At 42.9% G+C, this 20,898-nt stretch overlaps 2 protein-coding genes and 1 long non-coding RNA gene across 3 annotated transcripts; all 3 read right to left on the reverse strand.

Annotated features, from left to right (window-relative positions):
• Window positions 1–1,340: 1,340 nt before the first annotated feature.
• Window positions 1,341–4,732, reverse strand: txndc9 (thioredoxin domain containing 9). The gene is made up of 5 exons (XM_079276694.1): window positions 4,670–4,732; window positions 2,937–3,144; window positions 2,402–2,520; window positions 1,686–1,940; window positions 1,341–1,586 (listed from the first exon to the last, which is right to left on the reverse strand). Exons 2-5 carry the CDS (start codon window positions 3,108–3,110, stop codon window positions 1,466–1,468), a joined length of 669 nt encoding a protein of 222 aa, XP_079132820.1. The 5' UTR covers window positions 3,111–3,144; window positions 4,670–4,732; the 3' UTR covers window positions 1,341–1,465.
• A 1,883-nt stretch (window positions 4,733–6,615) lies between these two features.
• Window positions 6,616–10,047, reverse strand: LOC306783167. Its single transcript, XR_013772287.1, has 5 exons — window positions 10,002–10,047; window positions 8,585–8,801; window positions 8,287–8,441; window positions 8,061–8,153; window positions 6,616–7,934 (listed from the first exon to the last, which is right to left on the reverse strand). It is a non-coding gene; the product is annotated as an uncharacterized lncRNA (long non-coding RNA).
• Window positions 10,048–10,380: 333 nt separating this feature from the next.
• On the reverse strand, window positions 10,381–20,481 carry rev1 (REV1 DNA directed polymerase). The gene is made up of 22 exons (XM_079277029.1): window positions 20,361–20,481; window positions 19,790–19,865; window positions 18,758–18,890; window positions 18,208–18,376; window positions 17,589–18,113; window positions 16,647–17,485; window positions 16,029–16,127; window positions 15,832–15,948; window positions 15,590–15,716; window positions 15,371–15,499; window positions 15,118–15,272; window positions 14,924–15,043; window positions 13,606–13,826; window positions 13,331–13,503; window positions 12,979–13,208; window positions 12,742–12,887; window positions 12,397–12,657; window positions 12,052–12,151; window positions 11,735–11,937; window positions 11,483–11,633; window positions 11,289–11,391; window positions 10,381–11,192 (listed from the first exon to the last, which is right to left on the reverse strand). The coding sequence occupies exons 2-22, from the start codon at window positions 19,853–19,855 to the stop codon at window positions 11,081–11,083; spliced, it is 4,179 nt and encodes a 1,392-aa protein (XP_079133155.1). The 5' UTR covers window positions 19,856–19,865; window positions 20,361–20,481; the 3' UTR covers window positions 10,381–11,080.
• Window positions 20,482–20,898: the final 417 nt, after the last annotated feature.

The raw sequence follows: 20,898 nt of genomic DNA on the forward strand, positions 1-20,898 counted from the left end.
CTAACCCACATTAAAAGGGTACCGCCCGATCTTTAAGTGTTTCTCAAGGACGGGTCTAACAAAGTAACAGTATTGTGTTGCATTATGGAAATACATGATCCACTATGTTTTCATCCATGTTACCAACTAAAACTCAAGATGCTGCTACATCCAATTATTTTATCCTGTACAGAATTTCAAGAACAAATTTGTAAATTCCTATTGTATTTTTTTATTAAGTCGAGTCAAACTGTTGCTACAAGTAAACATGAAGTTTGATGCTGAAGGATGATCTCGGCTATCAAGCCTCATGGTTTCTGTTTTAATATCTTAAATGATGAAAGGAAAAACATTCAAGAAAAAGTACAGAAACTACCTAAATGATCATTCAAGACAGGTTCACGGTTTTGGTCAAAGAGACAAAATCAACAAGGCTGAGAGCTGGTTGATAATTGGTTCAGTGAAGTTCTCTTGTTCTTGACGTGCATGGCAACATGGCAGACAATTCATTCAACAAGGCTGAAACCAAAAACTTTTATAAATGGGGATGGGTATCGCAAGGATTTTATCGATACTGCTTATCGGTTCTCTTTGATTTTGTTATATTTCAATGCCAACAACAAATGTAAATTTGAGAACATTCCTAAAGAAGAGTACATTTAGAGTTGAGCGCCTCGGTCATCTCCCCACAGCAAAGAAACAATTATTGAGGTGTGTTGGCTGGAGTCGTAGTGGGACTAGCAGCTTCAAAATGACTAAGAACACCACACAGCCACTCCCCTTATTATGAACAGTGTATCAAACAACTCACTATACACAGACTTATTGTTACATAAATCCCATTGACTCCTCTGAGAAGCAGTGCAGGCCTTTAACAATACACTGGTGACAGCCCTGTGACACTCGTTCTCCCTCTCCTGTGTCCTCTTCGCTAACGTTACCTGCAGTGCACGAGGATGGGCGGCTGCTCCACAAACAGTAGAGCGCTGAGCATTTCTGCAGATTAATGTTCTGCTTGTTGGCCAAATGTTTTGATCGATTGCTGGTGTTTCCTCCCTTACTTGGGAGGGTTTTGTTGCATTTGTGACAATGAGAGTTCTCAGCAGCTACTGGAGTAAAACGTAGCCGCACTTCTGATCTTTTTCTTCTCTCTGCCATGATGCGTGTCTCGCACTGTACTGAGTCGGTGTGTGTGTCAGAGTAAAACACGACTCCGCCCCTCGTGCAAAGACACAGAAACAGAGGTGGTTTGCAACGGTCGATACTCGATTATTATCGATACTACAGTCTTATCAGTTCCCGCTTAGAACCGGGTATCGGGATGCATCCCTATTTATAAAACAAATTGATTTGAGATACTGTAAATTAAAAATGTTTAATTAATGAGTAAGTCACGAAGAGAAAGGGGGAATAAAAATCTGAAGTGGGCTGTCTTTTTTTAAAGAGGTAGCCCGGAGAGAGAAAACCAGACAACGATAGGTGCATTTCAGTCATCTCCAGAATCAGAATCGGAGTCGTGAGCTCGCCCTCTGATGGTTTTCTTCTCCACCTTTGTGAACTTTGTGCCCGGCCTCGATGCCATTGTAGGAGGCTCCATCAGGTTACCACTAGAACAGGAAAGAAAATATGTTAAAATCAGCTCATTGCTGTGATTCTGTAGCTATGATGCCTGAAAGGTGACGGTGGGAGTCTACTGCACGCCTCACCTGTAGTTAATAACATCTGCACAGCCGAGTCTCCATTCAAGCATCTCTGTGGGAAACTCGTCTGTGTTTCCCAGGTCAGAGAAGCCAACCACGTAGTCCTTTGTTTTTCCGTCTAAAAGCAAGACCAGCGTTGGAATAATCTTGATCCGCAGCCTCTCTGTCAGAAACGGGGCCTTGTCCACGTTCAGTTTGATGAATTTGGTCTCAATATGCTTCTTTGCCAAGATGGCCAAGTGTTTGTCGAGGATCTTGCATCTGTATGTCAGGGACGGAGGACAGAATGACAAGTTCAGCAATCAAATGACAAGGTACTCTAGTTTCAATGAACTAAAAGCTGAGTGCTGGTGAGGTACGGCGCTGACTCCTGGATGTAAAATGCTTTTGCATTCTCAAAAGTGACTAAATTGAGATCTGCAACTAAAGATCTACATTACAGATGTCACCACAGCGAAAGGTGGCATCTTGAAATCGCATGTGTTGTTCGGCAAAATGTTAAAACCCGCAAAATTTAACTTAAAAAAGATGCACATTTCCTGTTTGAGAAGCTGAAACTAGTGAATGTTTTGACATTGTTAATTGACTAAAAGGATCAATTGATTATCGGTACTGTTGCAGTCAAGTCAGGTCAATTGTATTTATATAGCCCAATATCACAAATTGTGCAGCATACACCCTGGTACACCTGTCACTATGATCCATAAATACAAAGGACTTACCTGAAGGTGGAACTTTTGTAGAAGTGAACAACAACATGCTTGCTATCTTTGACCTCGCCGAAAAAGTCTTTCTCACTTGAGATTTCTCTGTACTCTCCATGGCCTTGAGACAGCCACTCCTTAAAAAGAAGAGAACTAGGCTGAGTAGCAGAACAATGGAACTGGCGTTTATATTCTAGCACAATATAAAACAAAACATGACGTCCCTTTTGTTGGCTGATCTGGGATGTGTCAAAACTATTTTCCCATGAAAGATCCACAAAGATCCTGATGTATCGACAAACTCCAGAGTTGGAGTTAAGCCTTTAAATCACTCCAGGCTTCCGACAATATTATCATCACTTCCAATAAGGCTACATGTCATGGAGTTGTATATAATTTAAACAGTGTCATTAATATATTTTGCAGTGGTTGCTGAAGTTGTGGTATAAATGTTGCACTTGATGTAACAGGGGCATTCATTTTATGGTCCAGATCATTTAATTTGCTTCAGACACAGACTATAAAAACAGTTTAAAGAAAACATCGCACATACCTGCTTCTGTTTCTGGGCTTTTTTAAGTGCATCTAACCGCTTCTCCTTCAGTCTTTCCAAATCATCTTCATCCATTTCATTCAGTTTGCTCAGCTGTGCGTCCACCTTCTCCTCCACCAGCTTGGCCGACTGCTCCAGAACCTTTGCTAAGATGTCCATTGATTGGCTGGCCATGGCTGCCTGCTCAAAGTGAAATTATCTCTGGATTCTGAGAGGGTAAAGGACAGAAAAAATGTCACTATAAAATTGCGCAATTAATGCATTTAAACTGTACCCTCAGTAGCCAGTTTATTAGATACAGTACACTCGGCTGAAACGAATGCATTCAGCAGCAGTCCAGCAATCCTCCCTTCGTGAAGGTTATAATGTTCAGCTTTGGTTTACTTTTCAGAGAAGGTTTTGAGTCAATATTATGGTCATTTTAGAGGCTGTAGTTTGCGATGATTTTGAATTGTATTGTGTCACACTGATAGATGTCCCATCACGTGGGTATTGCAGGGCTGTTGCATTAGACTGCGTTAGATCTAACTAGGTGTACTTAATTTATCTTTAGTAAAGGTCATTAGGTACCCTTTAAGAGTATTGAGACCCTAAACCAAGGTGATGGCGTGATCCTCATCCGTAAATAGTTGAGTCTCAAGGTTTGTTAGATATGTTGGTGAAGAACGTGAAACTGGACGGTGAATTAGTAGGAAAATATGTGTTGGTGTTGGCTTTGATGGTGTTGCCATTCTCTCCCTAGGCTGGTCTTAAATGCGTTGACTGAGGAGGCACTAACTGTTGCTTGACTCAGGCTGTTCCATACTGGTAGTGTTCTACTAGAGAAAAAAAGGTTTCCGTGGACGAGGCTGGTGTTGTACTTGTAGCTTCAGAGCATGACCTCTTGTATTGGTGCTGAGGGATTCTTTGAACATACTATTGCCACATACTTGACAACTTCTATTAGACTGTACGCTGTCGATTCCTGTCAGTATTTTAAAAGTTTGGACCATGTCGGCTCGTTTACGGCGAAATTCCAGCGTTTGCAAGTTGAGACTAGCAAGTCTTTCTGGGTATGAGAGGTTGGAGAGGCCGTGCACTAGTCTAGTTGCGCGTCTCTGAACTTGTTCCAGGGCATCTTTGTCCCGCTTGAGTTTGGGCGACCATACGACTGACTTAATACACTGACAATGCATGGTTGGCAACTGCACTAACATTATAGTTAACATGAACATCACTTGTGCGAATTACCAAGTGTGTACGTAACGTTTCTGTCAAGTAATCGACAAAACTGTTAACACTACGCAGAAAGCTGTCAGACGGAGCTGCGCAGCTGACAAAAAGCCTTGGTATCGTCAGGCCACACCTTCCTTTAGCCGGTTGTTAGCTAGCATTAGACTAGCTGCGGTTATGGTTGTCTAATTATCTGTTCCGCCTCTCACCTTTAACCGTCCTGTGCATTTAATTATTACACACCAGTTAATTGAGTAATGTAGCGAGCTTAAGTGCTAATTCCCGCCAGCAAACAAGGAACAATCTAACGTTAGCTAGACAACACCATGTTAGCCTGCTAAGCTAGCTGACGTTAGCCATGCGAGTTTCATAGATGTTAACAGTAGCACGGACAAATATAACGTTAAACGCTTGACGAACGTTAATGTGTGAGATGATGAACTTAACGTTACATTATGTGTTGTGTTAAAATGAAATATGGTTAATTCCAACCACGCTGCCTTAAATTAAGCGTTAGTTACCTGATGGAGCTCGTCGACACTTCAGTTCGTGCGCGAAATGCAAACAATCGCTGCGTATTAAACGTCACTGCAGGCCCGCTTTGACGTCAAACTACATCCGGGCATTTCTTATATTATTACTATTATCTGCAAAAAGCTATATTTAAATGAAAACTATCCTTTATGGCTTTACGGTTTGTCTTTTTAATTTACAGCTCAAACACAACTATGGCCTAAGTTATATATTGAAATATTTTTTTATACAAAATAAAATCTTGCAAACCGTGAAAAAAAGAAAATGACGGACTTGACACCACCGTTTGTTCATTGGCACAAACATGCAAGACTTTGGAATATGTTTGCAAGCGGTTATGCCTGCAAGCATACTGCAAACACAATCAGAATGAGAAAAAAGTAGAATTAAGTTTTGATGATTGAAGTTGTGTACTGTATTTAGCTCCTCATCGTCAGATCAGGGACAGTGTAGATGAAGATGAACATCCTTGATCTTTCAAGACTAGACATTCATCACCATTTCCAGTTTGTAAAGTACCAGTAGATAAAAAGCAATTTTACCCCTTCAAAGATTATTTTCAGAACCAGCGCAATATTGATTTGAAGCCTTTCTTCTACTATACAGGTTGTGACTTTAAACAATGACAAAGACAAATATAATAATACATAGTTTACAGTTTATTACCAAGATTTAGAAAACTTACAAACAAGTTCACAGCTTCGGGTCTTCAGGCACAAGCCAGTTTATAGAAGACAAGACTGGCCAATTTTAACGTCTGGAGAGATATGACGGGTGAAGAGAAGCAAACATCTTGGAAGTGAGTGGAGACTTGCACATTCTGAATTACATTCATGTCGACAAGTTAAAAACAATGACCGATGACCAAAATGATTGATTTGGTTTGCATATAGGGGACACTGCTTTAAACAAACGTTTCCACCACACACACACACAATGTCTTGGATGGTGAGATCACAAGCCAGCCAGCCAGCCGCATCTGCCGAGTACTACCGATCACCGATCATAAGTGTTAAAGTCACAGAAGTACAATGATGTACCCACAAGACGTAAAAATGTCTCCAATGTATGAAGTACACAAATACATACGTTGAGTTATAAAATAAGGTCACCTATTCCTCTGCAAATCCAGAATTATTTCAATATTCAGATTTGTAAAACGGGTAACTAGGCTGGAAACACACTAGAAAAGATTTACTCCAGATACAAAGGCTGTATGAAATGTTACAATATCTTGAAGGGACGTCTCACTTGCTCATGAAAAAAAAAAGAACTGCATAAGCTACTTATTGATTGCCATAACCCCTGTCAACATCCTCCCATGTCAGAGTGCTACTAAGAATCAACAGTTAACCTCACAGGAAGAGCTTTGGCCAGCTTCACATTTCCGTGTTGGAACACCTACAAACAATTTAAAGAGTGAGAAGATTTTACAATTTAAAGACAAGTTACTAAGAATTCACTACATGTAAACAATACAAGAGGTACACCCTCCACTTACAGCTTTTCTTTTCAAACTTTTAACAAGAGTCTTTAAAAACATTATTTACATACTATAATAACAAGGTTTGGCACTTTGACAATAAGAAAAAAAAGATACTACTGTATGCAGCAGACCATGTTTTAGATGGTTAGATAGTTCACACACTCAAAAAAATAATTCATTGGATGAACTCAATTAAATTGTGGGCAGGTTTTCCACCGAGGAAATATAGTTAAACCTAACTTGAACTAAAAACATCCATGCACTATAATTAAATTGAGTTAGTCCGACTCAATTTTATCAAATACAACCTAAATAAAAAAATACCATTCATGAAATGAAATTGATTTGTGTTAGTCCAACTCAATATAGTACAATTCATTGGAAATGAATTAATCAGGTAAAAAACTTTTTTTTAATTTGACCCCCAATTAAGACACGAGACAAAACCTAGTTCAAGTGTTTTTTATTGAAAATGCTTAAATACATTAAATATGGTACAAATCTGAACATCCATGATTCTAGAGCCTGCATTTCATTTTTTAAATATAATTTGCTTTTTTTTACAAAAACACTGATCAGAAAAGGATAGCAAAAAAATTCCAAAAGGATCTATACAGTGCATCTTTCATCGTTTTTAAATATTAAAACAGTAGTCTTGTAACAGCTCCACAACTGGTGACAAATAAATACCAAGCTATCCCAAATCCCTTGGCGCCACAAACAAAGACGCCATGAGGGTGGAGGCTATGCACTGCTCTCCAAACAGGGACTATCATTGCACTGCAGTGTAGTCATTCACCAGAAACTATCATTTCCAAAAAGCACAAAACTTCCTGCAATCGATATGTACAACCACTATTGCAAGTGCTAAATTCCCACTACTTTGGTTTGTCAAGAGCAATACAGCTGTTTTCTTTCCTACCAGTACAGATGGTAGTACAAAAGGACTCCTTTACACTGAAGAATAGCCGATGATGTGTTATCATGTGCAGAAACAGGCAACTCGGACCACTTTTGGGCTACAACAGTAAAATCACAAAACATCCACAAACTAAAACTTATAGATTATAAATAACAAGGATACTCATAGTCAATGGAAGTTACAGCGTATTGAACCGTGTTAGGGTCCATTTCAACTCGAGTAGAGAGTCATTCAATCAGACAACGAGGAAAATGGACGTGCAAGTTGACGTTAGAGAGTAATAACACTCGAGTTAGGATGTGGAGGTGAATTGGGCAAAACTTTCTGCGGGTAAACACTTAACCAGCTTGCAGTGACATGTAAAAGTTCCGTAATTTACAGTCTCTGGCTTGCCTCTGTGCAGCTTAGTCAATTTTTTCAAAATGTCAGAACCAGGAAAACATCCATGAGGTCATGGATTGTCGTTGACTGGGCGGAAGATGAAAGTAGAAAACATCCAAAAGATCTGATAAGATTCTTTGGCTTTGTCACTTGGTGTTCACCTCTTGTGCAAACATCTTGATTTTCAGCTCCTGTATCTTAGAATTCAGCTTGTGCCCATCCAAATTCATTATGACCTTCTGGAGAAGCTCAAAGATGTACTTGAAGTTGTCTGGAAAGCTTAGATTAAGGGCACAAATTAGCCCAAAGCATGATGAACGCCATGATGACACCGTCTACGTTGTTCAGGACTTTAATGCAGTTGATCAAGTCCCACGTCCTCTGGCTCCCCATCTCTTTGGATCATGTAAATCCTTATGACAGTGAATGCGATGTCCCTCACTGCATCCTCAGCGGCGGAAGCCTGATAACAACACAAACACAGAAAACTTGTGTTAAGTTAATCCACAAACATGTATATATATATATATATATATATATGTGGGTAACACTTTGACGCTACATGGGAAACATATTGCGATAAACTTACCAGATTGATAAAGAGTCTGGATCTTCATTGAGGTAGATGACAGGCTTCTCAGATGCACTCCCTTTTGGTGTTGATGTCATCACACTAAAAGTTCTGGATGAAAGCAGAATAAAAGCAGGCCATTTACTATTCATCACATGTTTTTAAAAAAGCAGATATGGACAAGAAAATATTACAATAACCACCCCAATACAGTGAAACTAATATTGTATACATATGTACTAACCAAATCATTGATGGTCAGGACATCCTTGACCTTTTCTCCTTCACACCTCCTTTGCTCTTTAAGCCCTGTATCAGGGAGTCTGAGAAGAGGTCCAGCTGTGACATGAACTTTGATTGAAATAGTTTGGTGGTGATCAGCAGGAACTCTGCATTGACCTGAATAACAAACAAAATACAGCTGTTTGTTACTTGTTTATTATAATTACTATCACATTATGTGGGATTATTAGATTCAAATTGCGATTGTGAAGCCATTAATCATCAAAATGGTAAACACATAGAAACACACATTTACTTACTTAACTTTGCTGGAACAGGGAAGGGGCCTCTGCTCCACAATCTCTGGTTGAATGTGCAGTTCAGCATGTGTGATTTAGAAGCTTACTCCATGTATTGAATGTACATGGGCAATGTATGGACATGTATAGCGATAACTGCCCCTACAATGCCCATGCAACAAGAAATACCTGCTAGCTAGTTCCAAACTGCATTCTTTACACTGCCACATGCAGAGTCCTAAAGAGAATAAAGATAATTAGTACATATCAAACTGAACAAATAACAATGAGAGATCAGCTCGCATCGAGCATATAACCTATTACGTGCTATCATTAGGAGGTTGCCTCAAGAAGCTTGGTAATGCTGATCAAACTGCAAAAGATGAGATAACTATATTAGTGGAGGGAAAGGCTGGAATAATCCAAAGTTCACATAAAACAAAGTCAAGTCAAAAGTGCTTTGGAGCACTCGCAGATATAATGTTACCATTTAGAATAGACTAGCAATTCACCTTTTACAGCAACACTAAAGCTACATACAACAGAAATCAAATCATGCAATCGTGTTAAATAAGATTAAGACCGTCATTTTAATAAAATATCAAACTGTTTGCCTTGAAAACTCATTCGCACTCCTGCCTGCGTTCACACAGTGTAAGGTCATAGAAATACAATGAGTAGAACGGACATCGATGTTTGTCTTGGTCGTTTTACTAGTTCAAAAGAAAATAGTGCTCAACACTGCGCATTGACCGTAGTATAACAGAAAAGTTAGCCCGCTACATCGATCAGTTCTTCACAATGACGACGGTACACGTACAAACTGCCGCTGCTCTGATCCCGTTACATCGGTTTGAATGGGAATGTCCGTTCTACGCTCGTTCTATTTCTATGGCTGCTGCGATAAAACACCGCTGACTTCCGTGTGTTCATGCATCAGGTGCCCGCGCGAGTGAGAGGAATTCAGCGGTTTTATGAGCTCATGATTTATTCATATTAAACATTTTTCAGTGAAGAAAACGTGGCTAAACCCACTACAACTGAACGCCCACTACTAGAGAGAGTGGCCTTCTGCGGCCTGCTCTGCCTGCCGACATTATGGCGCTGGAAAGGGGGAGACCGTAGTCTGCTCGTTTAACTGCTCTCCTACTGTTTTTTAGTGCATACAGACAGTTCATAAGGAAGCCTTCGGCGCTGCGTCCAAGCCGTATTAATGACAGTACCCTGATCTCTGGTCTGCTCTATAATGCAAACCACGTTGGCTACCTAGCTTGCTAGCTAGCCTGTGTTGCCTTCGATCTTATTAAAAACGGAACAGTCGTGTGGCTAAGTTATCACGTCTGTTCCACACATTGTGGTCATTATTACAGAATGGAAGCCTTGATTGACAACGAGGTACATTCTAAACTACTACAACAAAATATATAAAGTTACTTACCAAAGAATGGACGGTCGGTTTGAATCTTGCTGCAGTCGGAAAGGGGGGAAAGACGACTGAGAGCACGTGATCTGGTACATGCGCAAGGGGTAGTCCCCCAACCAAACACATTTATTTTGAGTTGATACACACCATCTAACCCAAATAAATCTAATAAATGAAAGTATTCATGCATTTTATGTTAGACCCATTAAATATAAATGTGTTCATTTTTTAACTTGATATATTTCAATTAATCAAACACGATTTAAATGTGTCACCTTTAAGAAGGGCTTGAATCGTTTTTTTGAGTGCAGGTCAGTAGAAGTGGAATTGAGCTCCAAAGAAATGTTGATGAAAAATAATATATTTTATTCCGACAATTTCTGGTATGATAAAGTCTGATAACTCAGGAGTGCTACAACACTAAAAGAAAATTCTAAAAAGGTGCTTCACATTTAAACATGATTGGGTTTATCACAGTCATTATTTGAAACCTTGACTGATTCAACTTCATAAATGGAAAACAAAAACTCAAACGGTGCCTGTGTAACATTATAGAAACCTTAGGAACACATAGGAGGAGTCAACTGCTATTTCAGATGGAAAACGCTCATCGGGACGGAAATTTTAAATCCTGTAAAGGCATGTCTTGTTTAAGAAAAAGTTCGGCACTGCCTGCAAAAATCCTTATATAAAATGTCACGTGTATTTAGAAAAAGAACTCCAAATGAAAAATTAGGAATTTGCAAAAAAGCTACAACTATCACTGTTCTGAGTTTTGGTGAGTAGATCCTAAGTACAATTTCGGCTTTTCAGTTTGTGTCACTTGTCCCTTTAAAAGAGCAAGTACAGGAAAATAATGAACTGTACACACTCAAATACTGTCATGGCTCATGTAACACTTTCTCATGTTGTGTGTGTGAAGTCATCAATGTGCGTCCCATTCTCAGGAGGCCACTGAGGACCTGAAGTTCAGAAGGAGGAGAGTCATCATTTAGACGTCACACTTTGTATTGCAGATGACCTTTGCGAACGTGGCAAAACGAGAGTGGTTGTTGTAACGGTATCACGCAGTGAAAGCCGCACTTCCTCCTCCTTCATGCTACCTTCAGGGTGCTACCGTAGGCCTGCTGCACCACCACCTGCACGTTGTCTAGGATGAAGTCGAACGCCATACTCCAAACAGACTCCACCGACTGCTGCATGAGCCTGCAGAGAGAAGATCAAAAGGCGACATAAGAAATTAATGGAAGCAAAAACAAGATGGGGACGTAGAGGAAAGGAGGGGGTTTAACTGTTCAGTACCTTTTCATATATTTTACAATTAAATCCAACTTCTCCAGATCCTTATCCTCAATTAGATCAGTGCAGTATTTCACCACCTGCAGGATGTCCTCCTCCATCGGGTCTAACAAAAAGTAAGAAGTGATTAAATGTGCATAACAACATAACTAACTGCGCGAGTAGGCGCTATGACGGTGCGGTTCTTCACCGCGTACCTATTATGGTGGTGACCCATTCCCGCAGAAGTGTTTTGATGTCGGTCAAGTCATAGGCTCCGGCCAACACTGGAGCAGGGCGAGGGATGAATCTGGACAGAGACTCTGGCATGTCTGGTTTTGAGGCTGATGTGGACGGACCATTTTCAGCCTGGGAAGGGAAATCAGGTGTGAGCCGGACAGATTACAAAGAAATTCTCTATCGTCACATTCTGCCACCATCTTCACGCGTGAAACTGTTCACTGGCCCACCTTTAATATGTTCATTGGTTCTCGGGATTTTATAGGAGGTGGCAGCGTTTTGCCGGGGCTGTTGGCCGCGTGACGCCTCTTCAGAGGTGAAGGGCCTTTTTTAACGGGGCTCACTGCATTCTTCCTCTTGTAGCGCCGCTTCACTCGACCAATGCCGAGTCCCGACTGCTTCAGCTGCAGCAGTGGATTCTTCTGCTCCAATGCTGGGAAAATCAAGAGGGAAAAACACGAGATAAAGAGAATATACGTGATGACAATAGCAGGGAAAAAAAAGAAAAAGCAAAACTCGTTCCTAACAAAGTCACCGGGGGGCTTACGTATATTTTCCTGAGGCTGGAGATTTGTTACGCGGTTGTAGGCAGACTTCAGCTCGGCCTGGAGCTCTTTGGGGAGGGCAGCAAAGACGTCCGGATCAACCTGCGGTCAGAAAGCCGAGGGACTAAGTGAAAATGAACACCTGGTCACAATCAATGAAAACAGCTTTAGATAAATGGGTACAAATATGCACAATCGAAGAACAGCTTTTGCCCTTCCAATAAAAAAAAAGCTGCCTCTTAAGGATTATATTGATATTGTATTGATATTTTTAACATGCGCCGTAATAAGTGCTCACATTTCTAGGTGACAACTTGGCCTTCTGACACAAACGGTTGCTTCCCTACCTGTGAGAAGTTTGGTAGCTCCAGCACAATCCCCGGACTGTCTGGCTGGTTTGGGATCTGTAGAAGCAACGTGCCAACGGGTGGAGCGTACAGTGCAGGACCGGGAGGACGAGACTTCAGAGAGGGAGGCAGTGGAAGAGGAGCAGAGGGCTGCGGACTGGCTGACTCGCGGTTACTTGGCCTCCCATCGCGATCGGTCCACGACCGCTCCACTTGTTCTCTCAGGTCTGCAGGCAACGCCTCCAACACAGAACGATCCACCTTGGGTTCCATGAAGACACACAAGATGCTGAAAATGTTCAGCTGTTGTTTAAAATCAATCAGACATCTTCTTCAAGTCCTTACCTGTGAAGGGGAGGGGATCTCAATACTGAAGTTGAGACGTGCTCGAGAATGTTTGGCAGTTTGTCTGCGTGCCCGCTGGTCTCTGCTTGTACCTGGGACCGGCTCGGGAGAGGACCGAGGACGTGGAGAGGAGACAGACGATGGGCCTGTGGTTGAGGAAAACGTCGTGCCGATGTGTGTTATTGTCAGCAGACGACGACAAAGTCAGAAACTGAAACACAAAGACTTTACACAAACCTCTGTTGCTGGATCTCACACTCAATCCCCGGCCTAGCAACATCTCTTTGATGGAGCGAGCCCCGGGGCCCGCGGAGCCCCGAGGGACGGAGTGATGTCCGTCAAGGAGCTGAACCTGGATGCCGACTCCTCTCATGTCCTGAACCTGCAACTTCATGGCATGGAACAGCTTGATGACGGCAGCGGCAATCAGCTGACCACTGTCAGTGGACTGAGCGAGCATCACATTCCTGACAGAAAAAGGGAGACGGATAAAAATGAGTCTAAAAGAGAGACAGTGACACGGACAGGCAATGGAGGGACGACATTATCAACCATCTGTAACGCCCACAGATGAAGACCCCTTTCTTACCTGGCTAGGTTATCACATATGCCATGACCGCCGTATTTGGCCGATTCCAGTGGCGCTCCGACCTTACGAACCATGACCTTAAGGGTAACTCTGCGCCCCCGCAGCCCTGCTTCTTGTAAACGCTTTTGCACCTCCATGGACAAGTTAGTCAGGAAAGACTCGGCCTCATCAACCTAGTCAACATATGTGGGGGGGGGAGACAAGAGGGTTAGTGAGAGACGGGCGGAAAACACAAAGAAGACAAGAAAGACGGGGAGGAAGGAAGTAGAACGAACCCCAGTGAAGCGAATGTTGTAGTTCATCTCAGCTGAGACGGACTTCCTTTCCTTCTCGTAGCGGACAGGCCGGTCGTCCAGGCCTCTGCAGAAGCGGAACAGGGTTTGTCCGGTCCGAGGTCCAAACTTCTTTTGCAGCTGAGACAGAGACACCTGCTGGAGATCCCCGCATGACCTCACACCCATTGCAGCAAGTTTTCTGCCCATAACAGGCCCAACACCTCGACAAAGGAAAGGACAAGTCATCGAATATTTACCACAAGACAGCTGAGAGCAGGGTAGGAAATTCACGTATTTTTTTGGGGGCAATTTTTGCCCCCACTAACTGAAATCCAGGGGCATTTTCAAAAAATTGCGGGCATTTTTTGAAACTTGTGAAATAACATTTAACCTTTGTTCAAAATAATAAATATACTTATTTAGGCTTACAATATATGACCAATTGTCATCAAATGGCAATAATAAGACTATTAGGCAGTAGTCTACAGATTCAAAGTGTTTTCTTAGATTTATTTAACAAAAAACGAACAAATCAGACAATCATATTCAATTTTATTCTTATTTATTTATTCTTATTTATTGTTATTACATTTTTAAAACAACTATTAACAATTATTAAGTCAACAATGCCTTGATTACATATATATCAGTCATTGTGTGGAATTTTTGAGAAAAACATTTTTATAGCACCTTAAAAGTAAAAAAAAATGTGCCATTTGAAGGTACAAATTCAGTTCAGAGTTTTTACTGAGTAAAATATCTTAATTGACTGTCAGTCAGGTATTATTCATTTCCAGCAACCCTCAAATCAAAGAATAAAGACACTTTACGCACAATTTAGGTGTATTTTCCCTTTAACTCACGAGATGCAGGGAGCATGTTTTATACTTAATGTGAATATAATTCATTTAATCTAATTTCCATTATGCAATATGTATACTTTGTTGGCATCTTATTCTGAAAACCGGATGTTCGTCTTAATAAACCGGATGTTGTCTCACGTTAATCTTTCCGTTAACTTTCAAAGTCCTTCGCTCGCTCCCGATCTGTGCCGTTTAAATGAGTTTACCGTGAATGTCAGCATATAGGTGCACTAACATGGAAGTGTCTGCTGAGTTGACCGCAGTCTCGCAGTCACAGGTCTGATTAAGAAGCGCTCCGTGTTTTTGCGGGGGCATATTTTGCCCCTCTCCTAGTGATATCAGGGGCAAAATTACATTTCTTAGGGGCAGTTTTGCCCTTTGCCCTCGTGTATTTCCGACGCTGGCTGAGAGACTGCAGAGCGGAGGACATGAACAGCAGGTGGTGCTGTAGCTACCTGGTAAGCTGGTCACTGGCAGCTCCCTGATGAAATCATCCACTTCTTCAGACTTTAGGAGGTGTTGCCCATCTGGCTTGGCCTTACGGGTGGCAAGCCGAGCCAACAGGATGTTGGACCCTGAAGAGATGAGCGGTCAGTTTGGGTTGTTTTTAAATAGGAGCGCTGTCTTGATGGATTTTTCATACACTCACCCATGCCCACTGAAGCACAGCATCCCGTCTTCTCCTTGATGTCTGCTCTGATCGCACTGGCCAGATCTTCTGGGTTGATGCTCAACTCAGCGAGCAGAGCAGAACCGTCTATCAACACTTCATCGCAGCTCAGAGCTTCGATGTCATGGGTGTAACTGCCAAGAACATAGCAATGAGACGGTGTGCTTGAGGTCATTTCGGCACGTAAACGACAGGGAACTGAGTGAAACGTCGACCGGGAAGTTGTTCTTACCCTGCCAGAGTCTCATACATGGTGAGGGCCACGTCTTTATAGGCCTCAAAATCATATGGGACGGACTGCAGCGAGGGACACAGCTGTTTAGCTTTGCCAAAAAACATCCCGTTCCTCACACCCGTCTGCCTGTGAGAGACAACCGAATCCGGTTGAGTACAAAATACAGATATGCTGTTTAATATAAAATCCCCATGAGTGTGTGTGTTTATATCTCACCTGGCTTCATAACTGCAGGACGCAATCTCCGCCATTGAGAGAACAGCGACATCCTGCACCACTCCGTTAGCATGGGAGTCAGGACTCCCTTGTGAAGGAGATCTGTGTAGATCCTCATCTGCTGCATCTGAGAGGCAGAACAAGCATGCAACAATAAAGTAAGACAAGTACAGGGACACATAGGAGACACACTGAGCCAAGGAAAATAAAGGTCTGCATGCTCCATGACAAAGAGGTCTCACCAGGTTTAGGATGAGTGTATTTCCTCTGGTAGTACTGCAGCTCCATCTGAGGTTGGGCCCCAGGCCTCAGGGGGACTCTCTCCTGTCCACGGTTACTGGTCACAGCCACAGGCTTCCCTGCAAGACGACCATACATATCAACACGTTTCACGGGCAGCACGATATTTTAAAAACAGAAGAAAAAAAAGGCGCCTCACCTTTGAGCTCTGGTCTGTGTCGGATCCCCACGGACACAAAGAAACAGTCCATGTCCACGTGAAGAATACAAGACTTGACACTTGGAGGCGCCGACGTACCTGACCGCACAAAGAAATGCATACCCGGGGTCGTCAGAGGGAAGTTTTCTCCACGTCACAGAAAGACGTGAACGCAACATCGAGCGACGCCACCACCAGCATCCCCACCAACCCAGTTTAACGGGAAAGGGCAACAAATGCGACACAAATATAATGTGTCTGTCTCTTAATGAGCAGGGGCACAGACAGAAATACCTGAGATCACACGAGAGAACATTTTATCCACCTTTTAGAACTCGAACCTCTTGCACTGGTTTGCTCGTTCACTTTGATACACCCCGTTTTTTAAAAGACGTTTTCAGAATTTATTGGCCGTTAACAGCGGAGAGCAACAGGACACATTTTGAAAATGAGAGAGGGGTACGACATGCAGCTAATGTCTGAATTTAAGCTGGTTAAAGTGTCAGTTGTGTGGTATGCTTATTGGACCACTGAGCCACCATGACAACCAATTACAACCTTCGTCAATTAATAAATAAATAAACACAAAAAAGCAACAGTGGCCCTTCCCTTTCTTACCTCGACTGTCTGTAGAGTGCGGGGCCACAGATTTCCTCAGCCTGTCTTTCCCAGCAAAGGAGCCCCCCCACACTGCTTTCCGCTTGCCGTGCAGTTCATTGACGTACTCGGAGAAGCCGGACCTCCACGTGGAGATCTGATGCAAACGTGAGTGAGAGTAGAACTCAGAGATCAAACCGCCCGTCTGAGCCAGCAGCTGCGCTGAAGACTTAGACGGCGACGAAGCCTTTTCAGTGGGACGGTCGGGTTTGGCCGCTACGCTGGGTGCGTTTAAAGAAGCGGCGTCAGACGAAAAGGCATTGTGGTGACTCCCGTTCAGGCGAACGGGAGTGTGTGAAAGAGAGCGAGACGCGGGTGAAGGGGGAGTCTTATCGGGATGTGAACCGACTTGATGGGGTGGCTGGAGCTGTTTAGGGAGTAGGTGGCTTTCTGTGCCAGTGGCCTCCTGGTAGGTAGGTGGTGGGGGTTTAGGTCTCTGCTCGTTGGCTCCGTGGGAATTGGGTTGCTTCGGTAAGACGGGGGCCGGGTCTGATTGCTTCGGAGGACTGTGAGGGAACTCATAAGGGTCCGGTTTGGTTTGAAACTGTCCTGGAGGACTCTGAGGTTTATCATCCGGACTCTTGACTCTGCATTGAGGCAGTTCCTTCTCAACAGAAGGGTCGTCAGTAACAGGGGGCCGGTCCTCTGGCTTTAAGGCACCATTAACAAGGTGAGTGTGTCCATTTGTCAGATGTGCTTCCTTCGCCACCTGCGGGAAAGGATCACCTTTGCCACACTCTTGCATTTCATTTATTTTTGAATGGCTGATCAATTCCAATGAGGTCTGAAGTGATCCGTTTCTGCGAGATTAAAAGAGATGTCTTATTTAATAACAATGTATGTAACAAGATCCAATTCTGTGCACAAAACTCTAGAAAATGTAAGAAAAGTTTGCATACTCACATTTTTAAATCCACTTCCTTGTAGCCGCTCCGGGCAGCGTTGCAAGAAGAGTTGCTCTGAGGTTGCGGTTGGCTCGCTCTCTGCTGCTGGAGATCAGTATGAGGCGTCTGAAGAGTAGACTGTGGGGGCTTTGCGGGGCTTGGGTTAGACAGCAGGCTCCTGTGTCTGGGGTCTGCATTGAGGAAAGCTGATGGCAAGTGACTTGGTTGGGGGTTAATGAAGCGGACAGCAGCACTTTGCTGGATGGACTGAGGTTGGACGTTGCCTTGGTAAAGATGACTGCGGCTGGCGTTGGGGATGGAGTTGTTCAGGCGGCTGGATGAGGACTCCTCGTGGTTGGGCACAGAGTGCTGAATGCCGCGCTGGGGCAGATGAAGCTTTTGATGGACGCTCGGCAGAAGCAGCCCATGGCTGGGTCCGGCAATCTCTGACGTCTGGCGCAGAGTCACGCCAGGGAACAGTGGGCCTTTCTGCTTAGTGTACAGCTGGTACTGTTGGTAAGGCAGGAGGTGCCCAGCCTTGATACTGTTTCAAACAAAGGACAAAGTAAACAGAGATTTTCCCGCTAATATTTTTACAATATAGAAATAGATGAGCGAAGCATGCCCACTAAACACACCTGTCAGTAATCCACTGTGGCCTGACGACCTTCTCCCCTTTGAGCTCCTTAACTTTGCTGTCGGGCAAGTTATTGGAAATGATGTGGGTCGTTTTGGAGCGAGAGTAGTACGTGTGGAAGCGGCCGCCATGCAGCATCATCAATCTGCGCAGCTCATCTGCACTTGGCTCTAATCACAAAGAGGTAAACAATTAAACAGTAAACCAAAATGACAAACAGAAATCATAATGTCTGTTGACTGGGAATCCACACAAGACAAAAGTCCTACTTATAGATCTGCACAAAACATCACAACCACAGGAAACAGATACAGGAGTAAGAAATAGTGCCAGTTATCACATGAACCATCACCTGACAGGAAGTGAAAGAAAAACATTGACATTTTTTAAAAAGCATTAAAAACTAATTTGCGCATTAAAATAAGGTGCTGTGGCTAGAGTTTACCTAACATATCAAAAATGTAATTTATATATTTCAGGTGAGGAGAAAGAAACACAGAGACAAACTAGTGATACATAAACAATATGGAGGTAGCATTGCATAGCGTTACCTGTGTATCCATTGACATAGATGGAGACTCCACTAAACATGTGGGAGTATGAGCCGTCCTTCAGTTTCTCTCTCGGGGCATCGAGATTAAACTGCTCATCCAGCTTCGAAACTTTGGCAGCCATGTAGCCTCCCTACAAAACAAGGAGAGCGGTGATAGAACAGTTAGGACATCGTTCACAACAAGCGGACCTGCAGAATCACAGACAACCTGAAATGGCATGATGAAGTTACGATTTACATAACAAACCCCCCCCCCCCCCAAAAAAATGTATGGTTGGTCACGAAATGTCTATATATACAATAGATGTATAAAGTATTGACATGCTGATAGGAATAGGCCTTCAACTATATCAAGACACAGGTATGCAACTACTATTTTAATTCTATGTATAAATAATAGATTTTACACATAAGTACTGTGTGCATTTTCCTATGAACACACCCTAGCAATGTATATAACATTGAAATAAGGGCACTTATATGTTGCTTTGTGCAGATAAAAAAATACTTTAGGCGCTAATGTTTCTCTACAGTTACACCGATATCAGAGATTGTCTAAAGCACTTACTGCCTGGCCTCTATGGTGATACTACTGTTCATATGGTATGTTTTATGTATGCATGTATGTATCTATATATGTATGTATGTTGTATGTATGTATCTGGCTATTTGCAGCTCTCACAGTTGTGTTAAAGCTCTGCCTGGCATTGTAAGCCTTTACCTAATTAGACAGTGACTTGTGATCTGCTTCGGGCTCTTAGCTGTTATAATGAAATTTCAGGGGGCGAAGAACAACAGGGCTGTTCAATTCCAGTTTCACAGTGATATTGTGACGCTCACTATGCACAAACCATGTGCCTTTTACCCCAATGCATTTTTTTAAATTCTGAAGACAGCATTTACAACTCCACATTCAGCTGCCTACTTACACACCCAGCTGTGAGTGGGAATGTCGTCATGCTGATGATGTTAATTCTGCCTTAAATTGTTGTTGTTGTTGATGATGACATGACTGGGTGACAATACTCACCCTTTCAGCCCAACCATTGTCACCACTGGCATTGGCTCTCTTCTTTGCCCACCCATCTCGACTCATACTGAGCTACCTGAAAGCAGCACAAGAGGAGACAATAACATCGTGCCATACAAGGCAAAGCTGTGTTCAGGGAGGACCAGACTGTACTCAGTTTAGTGTTTATTTTATTAAAGTTATTTTAATTAAAAACCAGCCTAGGATGAGATGTCCAAGGGCATGCCCGGGCAGCTCCTCTGTGTTTGACAGGTAGGTTACAACAGAGCCCCATGTGGCACTTTGGCACATTTTGCCCATGTAAGCAGCTATCAGTAAGTTAGCTTAGCCACGTTGTGCTAGTTGATGGTACATGTCGCTGCGCCACGATCATGCCAATCCAAGCAAGCGGGGGAAAAATACGAGTATAAGTGTGTTTGACTGCACTCGCCTACAGTGCTGGTAGAATAGCTAACGCAGCCAAACAATGGAGAAGGTAACGCTACCAGACTGAGTAACTTTAAGCGTTGATCGCGGGTGTAAACAAACACACAGCACTGAGTGGTAGTTCACTAATAGAAGTCCCGTTTACCTTGTTCTCCTGTCAGACTGGGTGGTTCGCCACAGACTTCTCTCTGCAGACAGTGGCCAACACGAGCGTTGAGTGCGCACTGATTACGAGGTGAGACCAAAAAAAGCAAAGCGAAATGAAAATCCTCCAGACAGCAAGCGTTAGCTCGACTCCTCAACCTTGACTTTGTTCCTAAGAGAACTCCTGTCGGTGGACTGAGATGCCTCTATTTTGTCTTGCTGCCACGCCATGTCTCTCCAGCGTTTTTGCTCTCCCTCCCGGTCCTTTTGCTCTCCATTTCTGCCGCCTGAGCCTGCTTTCCCTTTCCTCAGTGGGAGTCAAGCGACAAGGTGACGTAAAGTCATTCCGGAGATGTCTTTTCAAAATAAAACATTTGACAATGGGTGGGAAGCAAATTAACAAAACAGTGTGTTATTTTGTCACGCTACACACATATATACTATATAACGTATATACTACAGGCAATATGCCAAAGTAAATGTATACGTATATGTAAGTGCATACGACATTACTTAACTAACTACTCAGTCAGTGAGGA

This window comes from Melanostigma gelatinosum (assembly GCF_949748355.1).
Source record: "Melanostigma gelatinosum genome assembly, chromosome: 10".
NCBI classification, from domain to species: domain Eukaryota; kingdom Metazoa; phylum Chordata; class Actinopteri; order Perciformes; family Zoarcidae; genus Melanostigma; species Melanostigma gelatinosum.